This window comes from Anabrus simplex, chromosome 1 (genome assembly GCF_040414725.1).
Source record: "Anabrus simplex isolate iqAnaSimp1 chromosome 1, ASM4041472v1, whole genome shotgun sequence".
Taxonomy (NCBI): Eukaryota; Metazoa; Arthropoda; class Insecta; order Orthoptera; family Tettigoniidae; genus Anabrus; species Anabrus simplex.
Window position 1 is genome coordinate 1,294,630,656 of NC_090265.1, and position 22,529 is coordinate 1,294,653,184.

A 22,529-nucleotide genomic window follows, 5' to 3' on the forward strand; every position below is an offset into this window, starting at 1 on the left:
ATATCTCTGAAAAAAGATTCAGTAGAGAATGAAATATCTTAATGGAGTGTTGAAAGGCTATGAATAAAAGGAGTTTGAAGTCTTTTTCTCAAAAGTAAAGGTACTTGAGGTCCTTGTATAATTAGATTTTTGACTCCTCCTTATTGTATCACTAATTTAGTTCTTAGTCAGTGCATGTGTAATTTGTGCAGGAGAATTGGAAACGGGGCTGATTTCCTCTATGAATTTCAGCTCTCACTGTCATTAACATTCATTCATATCATTCTACAGTAGTGTGAAGGTCTCCCCGATGTTCCCATTTCTGCACCTCAGCATCATACACTAACTGGCAAGGGCAAGAATATTAACTGAGCAATATTACTTCATTGATAAATCAAACAAAAATCTAGAAAGGTATTATATTAATGAACTATTTTCTTGCTTTACACCTGATGAAAACTAAATCTTCTGTGTTATCCTGTGTTTATCTTTATCTCTTCCCTTTTCTGGTATTTACCTGGCTCTCACCTTACCTCACACTTTCCACATCAAAACTAAAAATCTGTTGAAATGACCCCTCAGTCAGTGAAGCTGAAGCTGGGAAGCAGAAACAAGATTGTTGAACACTGAGAAGGATGGGATTGATTATGAGAGAGCCCCTCTATGTGAAAATAGCAGTGTATGAAGAAGGAGAGATTGTCCTTGTCATTCTGTGTTTTCACATTTGCCCTTGTCTCTTATTTCTGTTGCCGTCTCTCCCCACACCAGCCTATCATTGTGTTTATGTTTCTATATGACTTTAAGGGAGGATTATTCATTTTTTATATTTGAAACACTTGTATTTTTAATTTTTTATATTAGAAACACTTGTTTTTCTTGTTTTCAGCTATGCATGGAAGATGTGGACCCTCAAGGTTAGTGACAAAACTCGTATTGACACCGTTGAGATGTGGTGTTGGCACAGAATGCTGCATGTTCCCAGGACAGAAAGAAGAATAAGTTCGTCCATCATTGTGGAGCTCAATATCTTAGGACGCCTTTCTTCTCACATCAACCAGAGGATCCTTCAGTTTTTGGCCATGCTGCTATAAGACATAGTGAAAACCTGGAAAAAAAAATGGTGATGTAAAGAAAAGTCGACCGGGTAAGTTGGCCATGTGGTTAGGAGCGCACAGCTGTGTGCTCACATCCAGGAGACAGTGGCTTCAAATCCCACTGTCGGCAGCCCTGAAGATGGTTTTCCGTGGTTTCCCATTTTCACACCAAGAAAATGCTGGGGCTGTACCGTAATTAAGGCCATGGCCCCTTCCTTCACATTCCTAGGCCTTTCCTGTCCTATCGTCGCCATAAGACCTATCTGTGTCAGTGCAACATAAAGCAAATAGCAAACAAAAAAGAAGAAGAAGAAAAGTTGAGGGTAAAAGTCCATGCAGAAGGACAGACAGAAGATGGTTCGATCAAATAAAAAAGATCACCGGTCTGCCTTTTCAGCACCTTCTTACAGAAGCAGAAAACTGTCAAGGGTGGCAGAAAACAGCATAACATGCAACATGATGGGGTCATGACGCTCAGGAATGAGTGAAACTACTGATGATGATGATGTTGATGATGATGATGATGATGATATTAGTCAAACTTCTGTTAGTAATCCAAAGACTTTGTTCCATCAGCTGAAGGTAACACTGAATAAGGCCAAGTATTCTGCATGTAATTTAAAATGATAAAGGAAATCTTAAACTTAGGTACATTAAATGAAGCTATTATAATATTTTTTAATTACAGTAACTTTCATGAGGGATTTATTCTTGAACTTTTTTCATTCTCTATAATATTTACATTTGTACAGTAATATTTTACAAATCTGGAATCAGTCCTATGGTTAAAATTGTTCCTATAGCTGAAAGAAGTGATTCAAGAATAAGCAGCTTTTATATTTTCCAGCTTCTATTGGTAGTAAAATTTCAGAAGTGATCACAATCAATTTCATCATATTATTTAAACTTATAAACTTTGGATAACAATAATAATAATTTAACAAATTCAATTACAAGTTAATGACTATGGGCAATTATTTTCTGTATCAGGAACAGTTTCATTATTGAGCTTGAGCTTCTCTTCCTCTTCAGCAGGTTCCTTAGAATTCAGTACCTTCATCTCCTTTTCAGGAATACCGGAAGAATTCCAAGGCTGGACATCAGATGATGAAAACAACAAGTACAGGATACCCGCGATGAACAACATAATTGCAGAAATAAGAAATACTACTTGCCACTGCCCAGAGGTTTGCTGCAAGATAACCACATAACACTTACATTTTTATTTTTATAATAAAACTAATTATGAATCAAAAAGACATAAATAGAGATGTATAATACAGTATTACCCAGGAATGGAAATACTTAAGGCTTGTGTGTAGTTCAGATGATCAGGCTTTCTATCTTTGGACGTCTGTGGTATGGGAATGGCTAGAGATGAAGGAAAAACCAGGAGTCATGATTTACTGAACCATACCAATCTATATATATAAAATAACTTGTCCTGACTGACTGACTGATTCATCATCGCCGAGCCACAACTACTGGACATAAAGAAATGATATTTTGGGCATAGATTCATATTAAGATGTACGTGCTCGCTAAGAAAGGGTTTTTGGATATTCCTTCGCTAAGGGGGTGAAAAAGGGGTTGGAATTTTAAAATGAGTGTATCTATATCTCAAAACTTTGAAAGTTTACAGAAGTAAAAATTGGTATTTAGATTCTCCCTTAAAAATAAGGAAATACGTATTTTTTTGTTTTCAGAAAACACCAATAGGAGGGGTGAAAAACAGTAAAAAATGGGGTTGAATGCCTTTAATCAGAATACCGGTACTTATATCTCAGAAACTGAAGATATTACAGACCTGAAAATTGGTACTTTTGATCTCTTTTACAAATAAAGAAACACGTGTTTTTTTGTTTTTGAAAAATCCAATTAATGGGAGGGTGAAAAGGGGAGTGAATTTTTAAAAACAGTGCATCTATATCTCAAAACTTTTAAAGTTTACAGATGTAAAAATTGGTATTTAGAATCTTCATTAAAAATAAAGAAACACGTTTTTTTGTTTTCGGAAAATCCCAATAGGAGGGGTGAAAAGGGGTGAAAATGGATTGAATGCCTTTAACGAGGATACTTATATCTCAGAAACTGAAGATATTACAGACCTGAAAATTGGTACCTTTGATCTCTTTTAAAAATAAAGAAACACGTATTTTTTGTTTTTGGAAAATCCAAATAATGGGGATGAAAAGGGGGGTGAATTTTTCAAATGAGTGTATCTATATCTCAAAACTTTTAAAGTTTATAGATGTAAAATATGGTATTTAGAATCTCCTTTAAAAATAAAGAAACACGTTTTTTTGTTTTCGGAAAATCCCGATAGGAAGGGTGGAAAAGGGTAAAAAAGAGGTTGAATGCCTTTAACGAGGCTACTTATATTTCAGAACCTGAAGATATTACAGACCTGAAAATTGGTATTGGGGATCCACTTTAAAAATAAGAAAACACGTATATTTTCGTTTCTGAAAAATCCGGATAATGGGAGGTGAAAAGGGGGGTGAATTGTTCAAATGAATGTGTCTATATCTTAAAACTTTAAAAGTTTACAGATGTAAAAATTTGTATTTAGAATCTCCTTTAAAAGTAAAGGAATAAGTATTTTTTCGTTTTCTGTAAATCCCAATAGGAGGGTTGTAAAAGGGTGAATAGTGGTTTGAATGCCTTTAATGAGGATACATATATCTCAGAAACTGAATATATTACAGAACTAAAAATTTGTATATGGGATCTCCTTTAAAAATAAAGAAACGCGTATTCTCGGAAAATCCAATGAAAGGGGGGGGGGGAAGAATTATAAAATTAATTGACTTAATTGTATGAGAATACATACATCTAATGAAACTAAAGTTGTTACAGACGTGAAAATTGGTATTTTGATCTCCTATAAAAACAAAGAAATACGCGTTTTGTGGGGGAAACCATCTTGGGGGGCGGGAGTGGAAAGGAGTTGAATTCCTTTCATGAGGACGCATAAATCAAAAACTGAAGAAGTTAGAGTCGTGATAATTGCTATTTAGAAGATCCTTTACTATTAAAGAAACAAGTATTTTTTGCCGGAAAATTCACTTGGGGGGGGGGGGGGGAGAAGCGTGAAAGGAAGAAAAAAAGCGAATTATTTTTATGGGGATACTTATATCTCAAAACTCAAGGTAATAGACGTGAACATTGGGGTTTGGAATCTCCTTTAAACATAAAGAAACACTCCTTCTTTTAATTTTTTTTTGGGGGGGGGGGTAAATAAACTTAACGGCGGTGGGGTGTAAAAGGAGGTGAGACCAATTGATTTTGCTGTTCATAATGTACATATAAGGAGCCTCCGTTGCTCAGGCGGCAGCGCGCCGGCCTCTCACAGCTGGGTTCCGAGGTTCAAATCCTGGTCACTCCATGTGACATTCATGCTGGACAAAACGGAGGTGGGACAGGTTTTTCTCCGGATACTTCGCTTTTCCCTGTCATCATTCATTCCAGCAACACTGTCCAATATTTCATTTCATTTGTCATTCATCGATCATTGCCCCAGAGGAGTGCTTCGGCAGCCAGCACAATTCCTACTGTCGCCGCTAGATGGGGCTTTATTCATTCCATTCCTGACCCTGTCGAATGACTGGAAACAGGCTGTATATTTTCGATGTACTTATTCTGATCATAAACCGATCCTTTTAATCTTTCCTGGGTTCGTTTTCAACAGCCAACTTTTCCTTCGGAGAACGTTCTTATATTACAGTAGATTCTCCTGGCATATGAATAAAAATTTAAACACATTTGAAATAAACGATAGGAATGAGATTGACCGTCCAATTGTTCACCTCTATAATAAGGTCAATAATGCACAGAAGTATGTCATTCGTATCGCCAGAAATCCCGCACACTTGCCTACGCGCGACATTGGTGCTGGTCACATTCTCAACAATAACAATGGCAGCAGATGTAATTTACCGCCAAGTAGCGGTCTTGCATCTTGCTGTGGGGTCCAGAACACATCTATAATAATAATAATAATAATAATAATAATAATAATAATAATAATAATAATAATAATAATGGTCTGGACCGTCGTCAAATGTGCGGACCGCGGTGGAAACGGGTCCCGGACGGGTAATGACTAAGAATGCAGTCTGGCCGCGGGTTCAGTACCGCCAAGGCACCCAAGACGACACCACGCCGGATCTCCTGAAGGATTTGTTCCATATTAAAAAAGGTTTATAAGAAAAGATGGCAAAGATTTAGGGACCCAACTGACAGGGTGGAATACCTGGACCTAGCCTGGGAAGTACGAAATCGATTGCTGGAAATAAAGATTGAAAAATGGGAGGAAACTTGCCATAATCTATTAGAAAACGAGTCAGATCGCGAATTTTGGCGGATTCTCGCAGAAAACGATTCAGATCGTGAATTTCGGCTGATTACATATCTAAAACAACATTCAATTATAAATTCCAGTATAATACCGTAGCGAAGCACGGGTATCTTGCTAGTCTATATATATAAAATAACTTGTCCTGACTGACTGACTGACTGACTGACTGATTCATCATCGCCGAGCCAAAACTACTGGACATAAAGAAATGAAATTTTGGGGATATATTCATATTAAGATGTAGGTGCTCGCTAAGAGAGGATTTTTGGATATTCCGTCGCTAAGGGGGTGATAAAGGGGGTTGAAATTTTAAAATGAGTGTATCTATATCTCAAAACTTTAAAAGTTTACAGATGTAAAAATTGGTATTTAGAATCTTCTTTAAAAATAAGGAAACACGTATTTTTTTGTTTTCAGAAAATCCCAATAGGAGGGGTGAAAAAGGGTGAAAATGGGGGTAAATGGTTGAATGCCTTTAATCAGGATACCGGTACTTATATCTCAGAAACTGAAGATATTACAGATCTGAAAATTGGTACTTTTGATCTCTTTTAAAAATAAAGAAACACGTATTTTTTTTGTTTTTGGAAAATCCAATTAATGGGAGGGTGAAAAGGGGGTGAATTTTTAAAATGAGTGAATCTATATCTCCAAACTTTTAAAGTTTGCAGATGTAAAAATTAGTATTTAGAATCTTCATTAAAAATAAAGAAACATGTATTTTTTGTTTTCGGAAAATCGCAATAGGAGGAGTGAAAAGGGGTGAAAAAGGGGTTGAATGCCTTTAATGAGGCTACTTATATCTCAGAAACCGAAGATATTACAGACCTGAAAAGTGGTGTTTGGGATCTCCTTTAAAAATAAAGAAACACGTATTTTTTTTGTTTCTGGAAAACCCAATTAAGGGGGGGTGAAAAGGGGGTAATATTTTAAAATGAGTGTATCTATATCTCAAAACTTTTAAAGGTTATAGTTGTAAAAATTGGTACTTAGAATCTCCTTTAAAAATAAAGAAAGACGTATGTTTTGTTTTCGGAAAATCCTAATAGGAAGGGTGGAAAAGGTTGAAAAAGGGGTCGAATGCATTTCATGAGTCTACTTATATTTCAGAACGTGAAGATATTACAGACCTGAAAATTGGTGTTTGGGATCTCCTTTAAAAATAAAGAAACACGTATTTTGTTTGTTTGTGGCAAATCCAATTAATGGGGGGTGGGGGAAATGGGGTGATTTTTAAAAATGAGTGTATCTATATCTCAAAACTTTTAAAGTTTACAGATGTAAAAATTGGTATTTAGAATCTCCTCTAAAAATAAAGAAACATCTATTCTTTTGTTTTCGGAAAATCCCAATAGGAAGGGTGTAAAAGGGTGAAAAATGGGTTGAATGCCTTTAATGAGGGTACTTATATTTCAGAACCTGAATATATTACAGACCTGAAAATTGGTATTTTGGATCTACTTTAAAAGTAAAGAAACACGTATTTTTTCCTTATTTGGAAAATCCAAATATTGGGGGGGTGAAAAGGAGGGTGAATTTTTAAAATGAGTGTCTCTACATCTTAAAACTTTAAAATTTACAGATGTAAAAATTGGTAGTTAGAATCTCCTCTAAAAATAAAGGAACACGTATTTTTTTGTTTCCTGTAAATCCTAATAGGAAGGGTGTAAAAGGGTGAAAAATGGGTTGAATGCCTTTAATGAGGATACACATATCTCAGAAATGAAAGATATTACAGAACTGAAAATTTGTATATGGGATCTCCTTTAAAAATAAAGAAACACGTATTTTTTTAGTTTTTGGAAAATCCAATTAATGGCGATTAAACAGGAGTGACAAATTGGGGTGAATTTTTTGAAAGAGTATATCTACAGAATATCTTGGAAACGTAAAATGTTACAGACGTAAAAAGTGGGTGTTTGGAGTCTCCTGTAAATGTAAAGAAACATAGGTGATTTGTTTTTGGAAACTCCACTTAAGGGGAACTCAAAAGGTGTGAAATTTTAAAATGAGTATTTTTAATCTAAAAAACTTAACATGTTACAGAAGTGAAAAATGGTATTTTTTATCTCTATTAAACATAAAGAAACGTGCACTTTTAGTTTTCGCAAATACCACTTGGGTGGTGGTGGTGGTGGTGGGGGTAAAAGTGACTGAAAATGGTGTTGAATTCTTTTAATTAGACTACTGATATCTCAAAAATGAAGATGTTACAGACGTGAAAATTGATATTTGCAATGTGCTTTAAAAGTAAAGAAACACGTATTCTCGGAAAATACAATGAAAGGGGGGGTGGGGTGAAAGAATTGAAAAATTAATTGACTTAATTGTATGAGAATACATACATCTAATAAAAACTAAAGTTGTTACAGACGTGAAAATTCATATTTGGATCTCCTTTAAAAAAAAGAAAAACGCGTTTTGGTGGGGAAACCATCTTGGAGGGCGGGAGTGTAAAGGAGTTGAATTCCTTTCGTGAGGACACATAAATCAAAAACTGAAGAAGTTAGAGTCGTGATAATTGGTATTTAGAAAATCCTTTACTATTAAAGAAACAAGTATTTTTTGCGGGAAAATTCACTTGGGGGGGGAGTATTGTGAAATGAAGTGGAAAAAGTAAATTATTTTTATGGGGATACTTATATCTCAAAACTGAAGGTAATAGACGTGAACAGTGGTGTTTGGAATCTCCCTTAAACATAAAGAAACAAGCATTCTTTTAATTTCGTTTTAATGGGGGGGGGGGGTGGCGGTAAATAAACTTAACGGCGGTGGGGTGTAGAAGGAGGTGAGACCAATTGATTTTACTGTTATTAATGTACTTATAAGGATCCTCCGTTGCTCAGGCGGCAGTGCACCGGCCTCTCACAGCTGGGTTCCGTGGATCAAATCCCGGTCACTCCATGTGACATTCGTGCTGGACAAAATGGAGGCGGGACAGGTTTTTCTCCGGATACTCCGGTTTTCCCTGTCATCAGCCATTCCAGCAAGACATAAAAGTAATAATAATAATAATAATAATAATAATAATAATAATAATAATAATAATAATAATAATAATAATAATAATAATAATAATAATAATACGGATCGTCGTCAAATGTGCGGACCGCGCTGGAAACGGCTCCTGGACGGGTAATGACTAAGAATGCAGTCCGGCCGCGGGTTCAGTGCCGCCAAGGCACCCAATATGACACCACGTCGGATCTCCTGAAGGATTTTATCCATATTAAAAATGATTATAGGAAAGGATGGCAAAGATTTACAGACCCAACTGACCGGGAGGAATACCTGAGCCTAGCCTGGGATGTACGAAATCGATTGCTGGAAAGGAAGATTGAAAAATGTGAGGAAACGTGCCGTAAAATAATAGAAAACCAGTCAGATCGGGAATTTTGGTGGATTCTCGCAGAAAACAAGTCAGATCGCATTTTACGGCGGATTATATATATAAAACAATAAGCATTCAATTATCAACTTCAGTATAATACCGTAGCGAAGCACGGGTATCTTGCTAGTATTGTATAAAGGATGAAAGGCAGAAGTCTGTGACGGGCAGGACATGAGGGCTGCATGTCTGATCACATCCAGCTTTTCTGTAATACTTCTTGTAGCATAAGTTGGGGTACTATATCAAATATAATTTTAAAAATATGAAATGTAGATAAACCACCTCGTTGTATTCAATGAATTCCTCTGATATTTGTCTTAAGGTAAATACTGCATCCTGGGTACTTTGGTTTGGTCAAATGGCTCTTTGGTTTCCTTCTAGTTGATGCTCGATTTCCTTCTGCAGTCTATTTTCTAAAATTCTGAGTTCAGTAGAAGTCTTCAAGAGAACTATAGATTCACAATGCACTTCCTTCCCAAAACAAATACAAGCATTGTTCACTTAAGAATGTAATGGTTTTATAGCAATAAAAAAGCAGGTATAGTGAAATTAGTCTTGAGCCCAACCATTCTGTCTCTTTACTTGGAAAAGTATTTAATGGTGTTTATCTATTATTTTGATTTTCTGCTAGAACACTGAAACTATATACTTCTTGCAGGAAAGTACTGTAACAAAGTAGAGTTCACAAAGTCTTGTGCAAATGGAAATAAAGCATGTATTTAGAAATAAACTTATTGACAAAGAAATTTCCACATAAAAAGGAGTTATCAGAATGATATGAAACATAGTATCAATGTAAAACTGAAACTGAGCACTTGAAAGAAGACTGTCATACCTGGCTGTCCATCTCTAGCTTGGATACAAGATGTGATGCAAGTAGGCATGGAGGCATACAGTTTTCGCATTGTATCATGTAGCATGTCTCTCCATATTTGCTGCAACTAGCCCACTTGATTGTGTAAACTCCTAGACTATGTGGTCCAACACATGTTTGATGGGTGATAAATCTGGCAACTGGAATGCCCATGGAAGTGTAGCAATGTTGCAGACGCATTCCTGTGAAACCCTTGCAATGTGTGGTTGTGTATTATTGTGCTGGAGTCCGGCTCCATGGCTAAATGGTTAGTGTGCTGGCCTTTGGTCACAGTGGTCCCCGGTTCGATTCCTGGGAGGGTCGGGTATTTTAACCATAATTGGTTAATTTCACTGGCACGGAGACTGGGTGTATGTGTCGTCTTCATCATCATTTCATCCTCATCATGACACGCAGGTCGTCTACGGGCGTCAGATCAAAAGACCTGCATCTGGCGAGCCGAAATTGTCCTCAGACACTCCCGGCACTAAAAGCCATATGCCATTTCCATTTCATTGTGCTGGAAAATGCCTCTTAGAAAACCTGGTAACACATGTGGTATAGCATGTCCTGCATATATCTCTGTGCTGTCAATGTCCTTTGTATCACTACTAGGGGTTGAATATGATGGTATCCCCAGACCAGTTCATGAGTAATGAGGGAGATGTTCGTGCCATATTAAAGGCAGGATTAAAGTGCCATTGTCAGTGCACAAAGAGCCCATGGATTTATCAATGAAGACAACCCAGTTCCAGCCTGCACCAGTTCAGGTTTGTCCTTCATGACACCATTGTAAACAGAGATGATGGAGGGTGGGTGTCAATAATTGGACATGTAATGAGCACTGTAAGACTAAATTTCCTTTAGCCAAGTGCCTAGAAATGGTTGGGGCAGACACAGAGGTCTGTAACAATGGTGCTACAAGTGTCTGGATGGTGGACAAAATAACAGTTGGATCTGATCGTGCTTGCTGAAGGGTCAGGTGATCCTCTCTCCTGACAGTCAATTGAAGGTGTTCTGATCTGATTGTATGTCTTCACACATCCACTCATGCCAACATCCCCTAACAGTCTGATGAGAATGGCCTAGGATATTGATACGACCATCCAACTTTATGCATTCCAGTAATATGTGCTCTCTCAAATATGGATAACTAGGTGAAATTTCTTTTATTGTGTCATAAAGGCATGTCGAGTGGTCAACAAGCTTTCCACACTGAGAAGTAGCATTCCAGTATGTATGAGTAGCCTCTGCGAGCCTTAACATTGGTTATGAGCAGTAGCACATTCACGGATTCTGATGGCAAGACCATTAAACTATCTGCTTGAGGTGAAACTGCATGTTGAATTTTGCAGCAAAATGAAAACTCCTTCTTGGTGCTTTTTTTAATTAATTTTTTTATGAGTCGTGTATTTCCTTGTCAATGAGGTTTCTAAAATAATATGCATACTTGTGGTACAAACTTCTGTAACTATGTTATGTTACAGTGACGTTAGACTTGTTTTCATATTGAGTACTTACATTTTGATATGTTAATTTACCAACAATGATTGGAGAAATAAAACCAGGAGCCACAGTTATCATGTTTGTTATGCCTAGGACAACGCCTGTAACATAAAAATAACAAGAAATTATTAGGCAGGGTGTACGAGACATACCATCCAATAATAACAGGTTGTGATAAAGGAGGCCAGGACAATTAGAATGAGTATAGAAACCAACCCTCTAACTTACAATTTTCATTCAGATTCAAATAGAACAAGTAACAAAGTCATTTTAGACAAGGTCAGTAGCCCAAATACCTCGACAGCAGCTTCCATGGACTTAAATCACAGTTATGTTGCCAAAGCCACTTCTTCAGTGCCTAGTAGTTATGAAAATTTAAGATAAAGATCTAATAAGTAATAGTTTCATGCTGGGTCTGTATTGACTTACAAACTCATAAAATTCTGATTTTTATTATAATGTCCAACTACTCCGATATACCATATGCTGAAATAATGAATATTAATTAGTGAGGAAAGCAACGGGAAACTACCTCACTCCTCATTTCCCTAGTATGCCTCTTCAGTGACACCTAGGCTATTTATGACAGCTGTTGGTGGAGCTGTAGAGGATCAAACCAGCCTTTGGGCTGAATACCCAACATACATACAATAGCAAGAAACACATCAATATTTTACCCATAACATATAATATTCTCACTGTATTTCACTCTCCAGTCCCTCCTCCTCCTCTCTTGATACCTCTCCCCTTCATATAATGGTAGCATTCCATAGTGATTAACCGAACTTCCAGTTCAGTGTCAGCTTGGCTGGCGGGCAATAAATAACAGAGTGAGGCTAATCAGGAGCAAGTACACAAACTTTCTTTTCTAGTTTTGTATCCATCTATTTCTTTTGATTATTTTCTACCTTTTTCTTCTTCCTCTGCTATTACAGCCTCACTGGACCACTAATCATTTTCTGGTCATATTTTTCAATAGGTTTTTTTCCTTTTCTACCTTCTTTCTAATATTTAATTTTTTATTTTTCTAGAAGTTCAGATTCAGGTACATATTATGCATTTCACTGCCAACATTATTTTAATACAACTTAATGTTCCATGTTGACATCAAACCTTCAATACATTTCTGAACAAGAAGACTTCAGTAACGTATAATGTAAAAATGTTTTTAAAATATTTCTCATAATGTTCTCCTTATTTACAATTTTTTTTTTTAATGTGAACATTTTATTCTGGATTTCATTATTCTACATTTGAATGAGAAGACTGTTTTTATTTAACAGAAAAATATGACTTGAATTTTCATATTTGTATTTTAATCACGATGTGCTTTTAAGTAAATATTTGTTTACTTTTTTGTAATTGAAATTATTTGTACACTTTATTAATAATATGGAGCTGAAGATGTAGTTGGAGATGTGTGGGATCTAGTAAACACAGCACGGGTGACGTTTAAGGAAGCAAAGATTATTATAAGTGGAATATTGTGTAGGAAGGATACTGACTGGAAGGTGATTGAGGATTTAAATGAGACTATGGAATGGGTATGTGGGGAAACTGGGAGTGAGATTTCTAGATCCTAATGAGTGGGTAGGAGATAAAGATCTGTGCTCATATGCCCTTCACTTAAACCACAGTAGTACATATAAGTTAAGAATTTTGTTTAGAAGGTTTATAGGGAGGTACATTTAGGGAAACTGGGTGGTCTAGGGAGCAGTGACAAGGCTACAGGGATCAGGAAGTCAAGTAGGGATGACATAAAAATGTTAGTGTTGAGCTATAGAGCCGGCCCCGAGGTGTAGGGGTAGCGTGCCTGCCTCATGCCCGGAGGCTCCGGGTTTGACTCCTGGCCAGGTCAGGGATTTTTCTCTCGACCTGAGGGCTGGTTCAAGGTCCACTCAGCCTACGTGATTAGAACTGAGGAGCTATCTAACGGTGAGATGGCGGCCCTGGTCTCGAAAGCCCAGAATAATAGCCGAGAGGATGCGCCGTTCTGACCACACGACCCCTTGTAATCTGCAGGCCTTCGGGCTGAGCATCGGTCGCTGGCCAGGCCAAGGCCCTTTCAAGGGCATTAAGTGCCGTGGGGGGGTAGGGTTGAACTGTAGAAGTATGTAAAGAAAGGAATAGAATTAAGTAATTGAATAGAATTATACTTACCAGATATTTATTGTAATAGGAATTGAATCATGGCTGAGAAATGATATAATGGATGCAGAAATATTCTCACAGAACTGGACTGTGTATCGTAGACATAGGATAGGAATGGTAGGATGGTAGGAGGAGGAGGAGTATTCATTCTCGTGAAAGAAGAATTTGTAAGCTACAAAAAAGATAAAGATGACAAACATGAAATCCTAGGCGTTGGGCTCATCTCTAAAATTAATAGGCAACTTGATGTATTTGGAGTATACAGACCGGCAAAGGGTAGCGCGGATGCTGATTCAGAATTATTTGATAAGATAATCAGCTATGTGGGAAATGATATGGAAAGGAACGTGATTGTAGCAGGTGATCTCAATTTACCAAATGTCAATTGGGATAGTAATGCAAATGACCGGAAGCATAACCAACAAATGGCAAATAAGTTAATATGGGAAGGGCAGCTGATTCAGAAAGTGATGGAACCAACTAGAGGGGAGAATATTCTGGATGTAGTGCTGGTAAAACCAGATAAGCTCTATGAAGATACCGGAGTAATAGATGGTATTAGTGATCACAAAGCTGATTTTGTCGTAATTAAAAATAAATGTGAGAGAAAGGAAGGTATTAAGATTAGTACCATATGGCTGATAAAACAGGCATGAGGGAGTTTTTAAAAAGCAACTGTGATCAATGCAAAACAGTATATAAAAATGAAAACAGTTTCTGGGATGGGATTAAAGCAATTGTTGAGGTATGTGGAAACAGGTTTGTGCTTTTAAAGGTAGTAAGGAGTGGTAAAGATCCACTATATTAGACGTAAAGAGACTAAGAAGGAGGTGCAGGTTGGAAAGAAATAGAGTTAGAAATGCCTATGGAATTAAGGAGAAATTGAAAGAACTTACTAGGAAATTGAATCTAGCGAAGAAGTCAGCTAAGGATAACATGATGGCAAGCATAATTAGCGGTCATACAAATTTTAGTGAAAAATGGAAAAATACGTATAGGTACTTTAAGGCAGAAACAAGTTCCAAGAAGGACATTCCAGGAATCATTAATGAACAAGGGGAGTGTGTATGCAAGGATCTTCAAAAGGCAGATTTATTCAGTCAGCAGTATGTAAAGTTTGTTGGTTACAAGGATAATGTCCAGATAGAGGAGGTGACTAATACTAAAGAAGTATTAAAATTTACCTATGACAACTGAAACATGCTACTGTAGCATGTTCTTTAAAATGATTTTACCCATGTCTCAATGAATATGTATCTGCCTTGCTTAAAGTGGCTTATGTACTTCTGCTTTCAATCGATAGAGGGCAGCTCCCTCAGTCGCGAGCACGAAGGATCATTATTTCGGTGAGACTCTTTTAATATCATCTCCTTGGAGAGAATGTTGTTGTGTTTATGCATGCTAATTTAATCATGGACCCCTCACATACAGGAGCCGCATTTTTACATTTCAAATGGGTGTTTAATAGATTTAAAGCTGACCTAAACTACCGCATCTTTATCATGCCTCGATGATTAATATTAAAGGTACTGTAATAGTTTGAAATGATATTATTTCTGCATTCTCTGTTTTCTTTTTCTTTCCTTCGTATAATGGCCGACTGATACGCATCTTTGTACTGGGGCGAGAATGGTTGGTGTGTCAGTTGTGGACGTGATTGTGGTGCATTAATAACTGGGTCTCTGCTTATTTTGATGAGCTTCACTATGAAATATTTGCCATCATTTGGAGGTATGCCCTGCATGTCGGCTGGGAGATCCATTCTGGTCGTACGCAGTGTGTATATGATGGGTCTACGCATGACCATGGGATCACGAATGTCCTGCTGGCAATTGCCCTGGCTGAGCTAAGTATCTATAATTAATGTGAGACCTAATTTGTGAAAAGATGAGTTGCACTGTACGAGTTGCCTTGTATCATTTACTCGTACCAATCTGCTGGTATTGTTTGCCTAGGAGGGCAAAAAGTCATATGTTTGAATGAATGTGAGGAGGAATGAGTGGGGTGTAAGGATGACATGTCGATCAGCTAAATTAATTTTTATTTATTCTTTACCGTGCCTTGTTATTTCTTGGGTGCGATGTCGTTTATTTGTTTGGTGTCCGTCCTGGTTGTTTGTGACCTGGAGGGCACCATGTTATTTCGTTTCCTTTGTGGGCGTGTGCAGGCCCATGTTATTCTTTGAGATTGGCATTCCATTCATTGCTCCAGAGAGCTTTCTCTCTGCCCTTTGATGAAATCTTCCTTGGTCACACACTCTCTGGTTTAATTTATTATTATTATTATTTTATCTGCTCCTCGGTGTGGGGAATCTTTTAACGGAGAGGAATTGTTGAAAAATGATTTGAAAAGATCTAATTTTTTCTCGCTGATGGAATGATCAAATTTAGCCCGTGCAAAAGATATTAACATCACAGCATTATGTTGCGAGGTCACTGATTATTCGATGGAAACATTATATGAATAACTACGCCTGGTGTTTAAAAGAATTGATGAGGTTACGTAATGTTGACATGTTTTCCATTTGGGTTGACATCAAACAAGTATGTATTGCCCTGTTTCAATGCTGGTATTTTCCCTTAAGTGATTTATTTGATTTGCCTTACATTTCAATAAACCCTTATTTAGTATTTATATGGATTTTTACTCATAGTAGTATTAGTCATTAACTTGAATTGCGTTGATAAGAGGGACATTTCCAGTTCAGGGCTGCATCGTTCGGCCTTCCTGGTCGGGGATCCACGCCTCATTTTTCTTTTCAATGCATGCATTTAAACATGTATGTATTATCTTTGGGGTGGGTGTGGCTCACAACAACGGCATTTACAGTAAGATTGAAAAGTTGCAAACTAGAAAAGCAGCTGGAATTGACAAGGTTTCGGGGGATATACTAAAGACAATGGGTTGGGATATAGTACCATATCTGAAGTACATATTTGATTATTGTTTGCATGAAGTAGCTATACCAAATGAATGGAGAATTGCTATAGTAGCCCCTGTGTATAAAGGAAAGGGTGATAGACATAAAGCTGAAAATTACATGCCAGTCAGTTTGACATGCATTGCATTTAAGCTTTGGGAAAGCATTCTTTCTGATTATATTAGACATCTTTGCAAAATTAATAACTGGTTCGATAGAAGGCAGTTCGGGTTTAAGAAAGGTTATTCCACTGAAGTTCAACTTGTAGGATTCCAACAAGATATAGCAGATATCCTGGTTTCAGGAGGTCAAATGAACTGTATCATGATTGTCCTATCTATAAGACATTTGATAGGGTAGATCATGGGAGACTACTAACAAAATTGGACTAGACAAACTGGGCGAGTTGGCAGTGTGGTTAGAGGCAAGCAGCTGTGAGCTTGCATCCGGGAGGTAGTGGGTTCGAATCCCACTGTCGCAGCCCTGAAGATGGTTTTCTGTGGTTTCCCATTTTCACACCAGGCAAACACTGGGGCTGTACCTTAATTAAGGCCAAGGCTGCTACCTTCCAACTCTTAGGTCTTTCTGCTCCCATCGTCGCCATAACATCTATCTGTGTTGGTGCGACGTAAAGCCACTAGCAAAAAATATGGACTAGATAAATGAGTGACTGAATGGGTTTGCTATATATCTAGGAAATAGGACTCAGAGAATTAGAGTAGGTGAATCTTTATCTGACCCTGTAATAATTAAGAAGGGAATTCCTCAAGGCAGTACTTTGGACCTTTAGGTTTTCTTATATATATAAATGATATGAGTAAAGAAGTGGAATCAGAGATAAGGCTTTTGCAGATGATGTTATTCTGTACAGAGTAATAAATAAGTTACAAGTTTGTGAGCAACTGCAAAATGACCTCAATAATGTTGTAAGATGGATGGCAGGCAATGGTATGATGATAAACGGGGTTAAAAGTCAGGTTGTGAGTTTCACAAGTAGGAAAAGACCTCTCAGTTTTAATTACTGCATTGATGGGGTGAAAGTTCCTTTTGGGGATCATTGTAAGTATCTAGATGTTAATATAAGGAAAGATCTTCATTGGGGTAATCACATAAATGGGATTGTAAATAAAGGGTACAGATCTCTGCACATGGTTATGAGAGTGTTCAGGGGTTGTACTAAGGATGTAAAGGAGAAGGCATATAAGTCTCTGGTAAGGCCCCAACTAGAGTATGGTTCCAGTGTATGGGACCCTCACCAGGATTACCTGATTCAAGAACTGGAGAAAATCCTAAGAAAAGCAGCTCGATTTGATCTGGGTGATTTCCGACAAAAGAGTAGCGTTACAAAATTATTGCAAAATTTGGGCTGGGAAGACCTTGGAGAAAGGAGATGAGCTGCTCGACTAAGTGGTATGTAATACCAATGTAGTTGGTCCGTTATTGGATATAGTAAATTTTCCAGGTAACTCATTCCTCGTTGCCAGCGTTTTGCTCCAGTTCGTTAAGTTGGGCTGATCAGTCTTGTCTCATTTCCAAAAATTGATGCCTGCCTGACCATCAGATGATATAGATATTGATTCCTACAGGGAACCTGAAATATTTGTCCCGAATGAGTAAATTTATAATACCAATGTAGTTGGTCCGTTATTGGACATTATACATTTTCCAGCTAACTCATTCCTGGTTGCCTTTTAGAGGACAAATTGGGGCAAATATTTGTTTTTGGGAATGGGAGTTTGGGATTGAAATAATTTACCAAGGGAGATGTTCAATAAATTTCCAATTTCTTTGCAATCATTTAAGAAAAGGCGATAGGGAATCTGCCACCTAGGCGATGCCCTAAATGCAGCTCATTGATTGATTGATTGATTGATTGATTGATTGATTGATTGATTGATTGATTGATTGATTGATTGATTGATTGATTGATTGATTGAAGATGATCCTAATGCATCAAAACATGTTCTGCATAAATATCATTGTCTTAATCTTGAACCAGCTCCAGTTTCCCAGGTGCAGTGAATGAGCGATCTCTATTTGCTTCTGTCCATGTAGGTGTCTTCTTCCATAATCTGCTTCAAATCCAGACCTCATCCAGGTAGATCATTTCTAATCTGATCAATCCATCTTTTCCTTGGCTAACCTCTTGTTCTTCTGCCTTTGAGTTTCTTCTCAAACCACACTCTAGCTGTTCTTTGTGGATCTATTCCTTTGAGATCACCAAATTATTTAAGCCTGGCTTCGACACAGATCTCACTAAGGGGTTATTTCACTTGAACAAGATGGTGTACCTCATTGTTTCTTATTTGGTTCCTCCTTGTTTTCTGAATCATAGCTCTTAAGAACTTCATTTCCTCTGCTTGTAGTTCGCTGATATTTCTGTTGGTTTGAATGCAGGTTTCTAGACTGTATGTGGTAATTGGTACAAAGAAGGTTCTGTAGAGAATTAGTGTTTGTCTTAATGGAAGTTTTCTCACAAGATGATAAGTGTGCTACATTCTGTATGTAAATGTGCTTTTGTGAATGTTCTGTTTTTAGTTGAATTGTTCTATATACTATTATTAAGTGGGTGGACCTTATAATAAAAGAATAAGAAGATCAAAGTCTGTTAAAAATAGATGTTTAATTTTTGCATTAAGAACATTCTGCCTTCACTCATACTGCTGTTCTAAATAAAAAATCAAACTCAGACCAAGCAGAATGACCATAGAGTCTCCCATCTGATAAATTGTTGAAAAACCCCATATATATATTGATTGAATAGTAACACTTCCTCAATTTAGTGGTGGCCTAAATGATAACGTATACTTTGTACCAGCTAAAAGTGCATCAATTTTCCCCCAGTTGACCCTGGATGAAAACTGCAAGTTGGTTCCCATCCTCATTTTAATTATCTTGATCTCTTTTATTATTGCCAGTGGTTATTGGATGGCATTTTTCCTTTGCCCTGTAGATGCAACAGTTGTCTGACAAAGTAGGGCCTAACTGTTATGGTAGTAATGTGAGAATATTGGCAAATTTTTCTGTCATTACAGGTATGTTCCATAAAAATTTAGGAAAAGAAATTAAGGCTGATATGTTATTTGTTGAAATTTTCTATAATACATTTTTAGGAAATTTTAATTATTTTAGTGAAATGTGATAACAGTACCATAAATAAAGTGTGAAATTAACTGAATTTTATTTATGAAAGTTAAAGATTTCTTCTATCAATAATTGTTAGTTATGTGCAGGGAGTTTTGCACATTCCGAGGTATTTGTATTCTGTATTACCTTTGTAGGATATTTACACCCACATTTCAAGTGCTTTTATTACCGGTACCTTCTGTATAAAACAATAAAGTTTAATGATCTTTATTTAAGAAGTTAAAGGAAACTAGCAATAAACATAATAATTAAGAAAATACTATGAGCAAAGAAAATCCAAAACACACACATGCATACTTGGGAACAGCTGAAAAACTACTGTGATATCAGACATGTGTACAAGGCCAGCTAACACACACACACACACACACACACACACACACACACACACACACACACACACACACGCGCGCGCGCGCACACACACACACACGCACACACACACACACACACCACCCCCTTCCTGTGTGCAGCAAATGAGCAAAGAGCTTGCCCATAGGCAAAACAATGCATGTGCCAGAGTAAAGCATGTCTGATCAGTCTGTATTATCATATTAATTCCAGTACAAAAGGACATACCTGCAAAATTGGGTCCAATATCCACTAAGGATGCTAGAGGCCCAGTGGACACAGCTCCACTGCATGAGACAGACAATGTTAAGCAGATGATTGCTGCTACACTATTGCAACCAGAATATGCCAGACCAAGAACGAACAGGCCATTGAAGAGTGTACCTACAAATTAGGCAAAAATTAGAGACGTATTTAGGAAAAGTAGAGTGATGGAGGATTCAAACTGGCTATAGTGCCTACAAAGTCAATCCTCTAGTCTTAAATAAAAATATTTACTGGTAACTAACAAAGAGAAGATGTAACAGTGAAACAAATATTGGGGAGGAATTATTTCTTTCTACTTTTACCAACACTAAGTAACCATTCATGCTGGTTAACATAAGAATGTCGATCCAGACTCAGTCCGGTGGTATTTGAAGGTGCTCAAATATGACAGCCTTGTGTCGGTAGATTTACTGGCACATAAAGGAACTCCTGCGGGACTAAATTTCAGCACCTCGGCATCTCCGAAGACCGTAAAAGTAGTTAGTGGGATGTAAAGCAAATAACATTATTAACATAAGAATGGGATCCAGATGCAGAAATAAAAACAGGAATTATCATTGCAAGAGGTGTGTTTCTAAAATTAATATATCTTTTTCACAACCATGAATTCCCATTCAAAATTTGTTGGCATGTCATGAAGTGTTAATGTGTTATAGTGTTATAACCTGGACACTTAAGGCTTAGTCAGTTAAGCCAATGTAAGCTTTAGAAATGTGGATGTATTGAAGAATGCTAAAGATGCCATGGAAGACCATGTCACTGACGAGGTCGTCATCTACTGTAGTGTGCTGGGAAATCATGTGGAGTTCTAACCTCACAAAATGCAGGAATGTAGCCTATTTCAATCACAACTTACAAAATGACAAATGTAGCCTCTCCAGGCCGGCCATCAAGATTACAACATAGAACACAAGAAGAGGAGAGTCTCGGTTGCTCAGGGAGCAGCGCGTCAGCCTCTCACTGCTGGGTTCCGTAGTTCAAATCCCGGTCACTCCATGTGAGATTTGTGCTACACGAAGCAAAGGCAGGACAGGGTTTTCTCCGGGTACTCTGGTTTTCCCTGTCGTCTTTCATTCCAGCAATACTCTCCAATATCATTTTATTTGTGAGTCATTAATCATTGCCCCAAAGGAGTGCGACAGGCTTCGGCAGCTGGCACAATTCCTATGTTTGGCACTAGATGTGGGCTTTATTCATTCCATTCCTCACCTGGTGAAATGATTGGAAACAGGCTGTGGATCAGTGCCAGAAGAATGTTTGAGATAGAAAAGATTGCAAACACCGCTGGAGAAATAGAGAGGATGCACTTGGACTTCCTGAGAATCATTATAGACTATGAATCTCATGTTAGATCCGTATTGACAGTTGAACTTCTTACAAAATCAGACTGTTTTAATGATAACCATCTCACAGTTTTTAATTTTCATCATGTTTTTTAAGAAAAACTTTTCAACTTTTTTTTTGCTAGGGGCTTTATGTCGCACCGACACAGATAGATCTTATGGTGAAATTTTTTTTCAACTAACACTTCATTTTGTGTGTCTGATGTTTTTAATTTATTATATATGTCGCACTGAGGATGACCCTAGACCATGTCAAAACATGTCTATGTAAAGTTTCATCTTAATTGGATGTAAAATATTATAGTATTGACTAGGAGGATGTCAACATACTTTTTTACAATTTTGTTAGATGTTCCTGAGAATCACCGAGATGCATTAGCCTGGTTCAAGACAGTGTACTGCAGGTGAGCATACCATATACAATGCTGGAAATAATGACTCCAGTCACCATCAAGGGGTGCCTATTATCGTGTCACAAGCTGTAAACCGCACTATACAAAACTTTGTATCATACACAGAGTGAGTCGCCGTACTGCAACTCCTGGTCAGGATGTTAGATATAAGAGGGGGCAGCAGGCTAGTGCAGTTAAGCCAGGAAGAACATTTCATTGTGCTTTACTAGGTTCAGACTACAGATGACTTTGTACCTGGAAGTCACCTCAGGATACCGCTCAACACATCTTCCAAATCTTCTGAAGGCAGACTGATTTCATTCTGGTCAAACAGCACTTCTGCAATAGCTTCAAATTGGTTAAAACCTACCCTAGAGTGAACATCGCATCTGACCATAATCTTTTAGGGGCATGCATCCAACTCTGCTTCAAGGCAATTCATAAGACCATGAGACCTGCATGGACAGACGTCAGCACAATCAAGGGGGAAATGATTCAGAAGAGGATTCATTAGCCAAATACTAAGGAGGATTCAGCGTAACCTGTCTGAGGGTTTGATAGAGGTTTACAGTTTACAACAAATGCTCAGTGGAAGTTAAAAATAAAGCACTCATTTAATGAATCATTTTGATAAAGTTTTATTTACAATATTAACTGACAGGAGGGTATGCAAAGTACGTTATGACACAATTTACTAGTTTTGAGAAAATCAATTTTTAAAGTTCAATTCGAAACCCACTTTGAATTATGTCTTCAGGAACCTAATACTGTTCAC

General features: G+C 37.4%; 1 protein-coding gene across 1 annotated transcript in view; it reads right to left on the reverse strand.

Moving 5' to 3' along the window:
* Positions 1–1,747: 1,747 nt before the first annotated feature.
* Positions 1,748–22,529, reverse strand: part of LOC136858274 (sialin) — a 194,168-nt gene continuing 173,386 nt past the window's right edge. Inside the window, exons 9-11 of the mRNA XM_068225477.1 lie at positions 19,981–20,136; positions 11,199–11,284; positions 1,748–2,265 (exon numbers count right to left, since the gene is read on the reverse strand). Coding sequence (XP_068081578.1) covers positions 2,038–2,265; positions 11,199–11,284; positions 19,981–20,136 — 470 coding nt within the window. The 3' untranslated portion in view covers positions 1,748–2,037. The remainder of the gene's footprint in view (positions 2,266–11,198; positions 11,285–19,980; positions 20,137–22,529) is intronic.